This window comes from Chinchilla lanigera, unplaced genomic scaffold, assembly GCF_000276665.1.
Source record: "Chinchilla lanigera isolate Chin_1 unplaced genomic scaffold, ChiLan1.0 scaffold00054, whole genome shotgun sequence".
NCBI lineage: Eukaryota > Metazoa > Chordata > Mammalia > Rodentia > Chinchillidae > Chinchilla > Chinchilla lanigera.
Genome location: NW_004955455.1, coordinates 8,688,059 through 8,690,454, shown reverse-complemented (window position 1 = coordinate 8,690,454; position 2,396 = coordinate 8,688,059). Strand labels below are relative to the sequence as shown.

The window sequence follows — 2,396 nt, the reverse complement described above, 5'->3', positions numbered from 1 at the left end:
TGTGAGTTCAAGACCAGCCTGGGCTACAAAGTGAGCTCAAGGCCAGCCTGAACTGCATAGCGAGACCTTGTCTCAAAAAGACAAAAAAAAAAAAAAAGTTTGCTCTTATGCATTTTAGGAACCTAAGTGATCATTCCCTGGGCAGACTAGGTAGGCGATCCAGGCTGGTAGGTGACAGGTGACACGTGGGACACATGTCCTCAAGGCATTTCTTTTTTTTTTTTTTCGTACCAGGAATCGAACTCACAACCTTGTACTTGCCAGGCAGGCGCTGTGCCACTGAGCTAAATCCCCAGCCCCAAGGGATTTTCTTATCCATGGAGTCTTTTGAGGAAATTAGCATGGTAGACTCACAGCTGTGGCTTAACAGTGGCACACACCATGCACCTATTGCTTTGCCTCCAGCTTCATCCTGCAGAGTATTTTGCTGGCTGGTGGGAAAGGGAGGGAAGCTGCCATTCTGGAGCCTCCTCTGTGCACCCTGGCCCGGGCTCCCAGCGCTGAAGAGGGGTGCGCTGTGGAGCCTGCCTCAGCCCTGCGCCTGCTGGACAGAGACAGAGAGCTGGGTCCTTGCTGGCTGCTTCTTACAGGTACTGACCTCCCCGCCTCATGTGGCCTCTCATAGCAAGAAGCCGCTACAGAGCGAGAGAACAAGCGGTATGAAAACGAGTATGAAACGGCCCGGAGGGAAGCGATGGAACGGATACGAGCAGAAGAGCAGAGGAGGCAGCTGGAGGATAAGCTGCAGGCCGAGGCGCTGCGGCAGCAGATGGAGGAGCTGAGGCTGAAGGAGGTGGAGGTATGTGGGAGCGCCCTCTGCTGCGGCTTAGGAGTGCGGAAGGGAAATGGAAGCCGCCGTCTCGAAAGATCGAGCGGGGCGGTGATTCTGAGAGCTGCAGCGACAGCTGGGCTCCCGCAGGTGCTCCTGTCCGTGCCTCTCCCCTCCCCCTCGGTTGTGTGGCCGGCTCTAGAACATAAGACCCGGAGGTGGTACCTGCCCGGTAGGTGTGTTTACGCAGCTTCGAGAGCCTTAGAACGTGGGTTTCCAGTGCACTGAGCAGGCGTGGCTTAGTTGGGTGATCTAGCACGCAGCTCACCACTGGAGGCAGATTCTGGCCCAGGAGGGGTTTTGTTTTGTTTTGTTTTTTGTTTTTTTCCGGTACCAGAAATCGAACTCATGACCTCATGCTTGCCAGGCAAGCGCTGTGCTGCTGAGCTAAATCTCCAGCTCCAGGAGGGTGTTTTTTTGACAGTACTGCTTGGTTGAAGCACTCTCTCATTCAGGTGAGGGAGACCCCATCCTTTGACCTCCCATCCTCTTTGGCCTGAATGTTTTAATAACTATATACTTGGTGCCTCCCACTCATTCCGGGGTGCCGGATAGAGCATGCACAAGTCTTACTTCCGCCTCGCCATGGTTGCCCATCACAGGAAGTCGACGGGGCCAGGAGAGGGTCTTGCAGGAAGTGGCTCTGCTGAGATGGGACAAACAAGGGGCCGAGAGCCCCAGCGATGGAGGGGATCCTGAGCAGCGCAGCGACACCCTTGTGTAGGGCCTGCCAGAAATGGAGATGAAGAACAGAATATGTGATTGCCACCGTCTCAGTCTGGTTTAATCTTTGTAACCACAGGCGACCAAACTGAAAAAGGAGCAGGAGAATCTGCTGAGGCAGCAGTGGGAGCTGGAGAGGCTGGAGGAAGAGAGGCGGAGGATGGCAGCCCTGCGGCAAAAGGCGGAGCTGGGGTGCGTGTCCTGGGCAGCAGCCGCTCGCCTTCCCAACCTTGCCCTGGGGTCCCTGGAACTGCAGCGCTTACCACTGCCACCCCCAGTGAGCAGCTGCCCCACCCCATGTAATTCCTTGCAAGGCACTGAAGGCACACCACGGTTTACTTTTTTAGGCGCTTTTTGAGACATCAGTATAACGCACAACTCAACAGACGCACACAGCAGATCAAAGAGGAACTGGTGAGTCTGAACGGACCCGACCTCTTGGCGTTTTTTCACCCTCTTTGGAGAAAAGGCATTTTCCTTTGCTCTGTATGTTTTCCATGCTCATCAGAATTAAAGCGCAGTGAAGGATAGGGGAGTGCGGAGCTGCTGCTCAAAGGGTGCAGACTTCCGTTATGAGGAAATCCAGAGAGCTGATGTACAGTTAATAATGCCTATAGTTAATAATGCCATATTCGGGGCTGGGGATTTAGCTCAGCGGCAAAAGCGCCTGCCTGGCAAGCGCAAGGTCGTGAGTTCGGTTCCCGGTACCGGAGAAAAACCTAAAAAAAAAAAAAAAATGCCATATTCTGTGCTTGCAGGGCAAAGGTGTGGCTCAGTGGTAGAGCACATGCTTAGCAGGTACACGGCCCTAGCTTCACTCTCCAGCACTGCTTAAAAAAGTACA

At 54.0% G+C, this 2,396-nt stretch overlaps 1 protein-coding gene across 2 annotated transcripts in view; it reads left to right on the top strand.

Moving 5' to 3' along the window:
* Tchp (trichoplein, keratin filament binding) overlaps nucleotides 1–2,396 on the top strand; it is a 15,939-nt gene that overhangs the window by 6,542 nt on the left and 7,001 nt on the right. For both annotated transcript variants that reach the window (XM_005396443.2, XM_013520481.1), the window contains 3 exons: nucleotides 626–799; nucleotides 1,632–1,744; nucleotides 1,900–1,966. In XM_005396443.2, coding sequence (XP_005396500.1) covers nucleotides 626–799; nucleotides 1,632–1,744; nucleotides 1,900–1,966 — 354 coding nt within the window. The remainder of the gene's footprint in view (nucleotides 1–625; nucleotides 800–1,631; nucleotides 1,745–1,899; nucleotides 1,967–2,396) is intronic.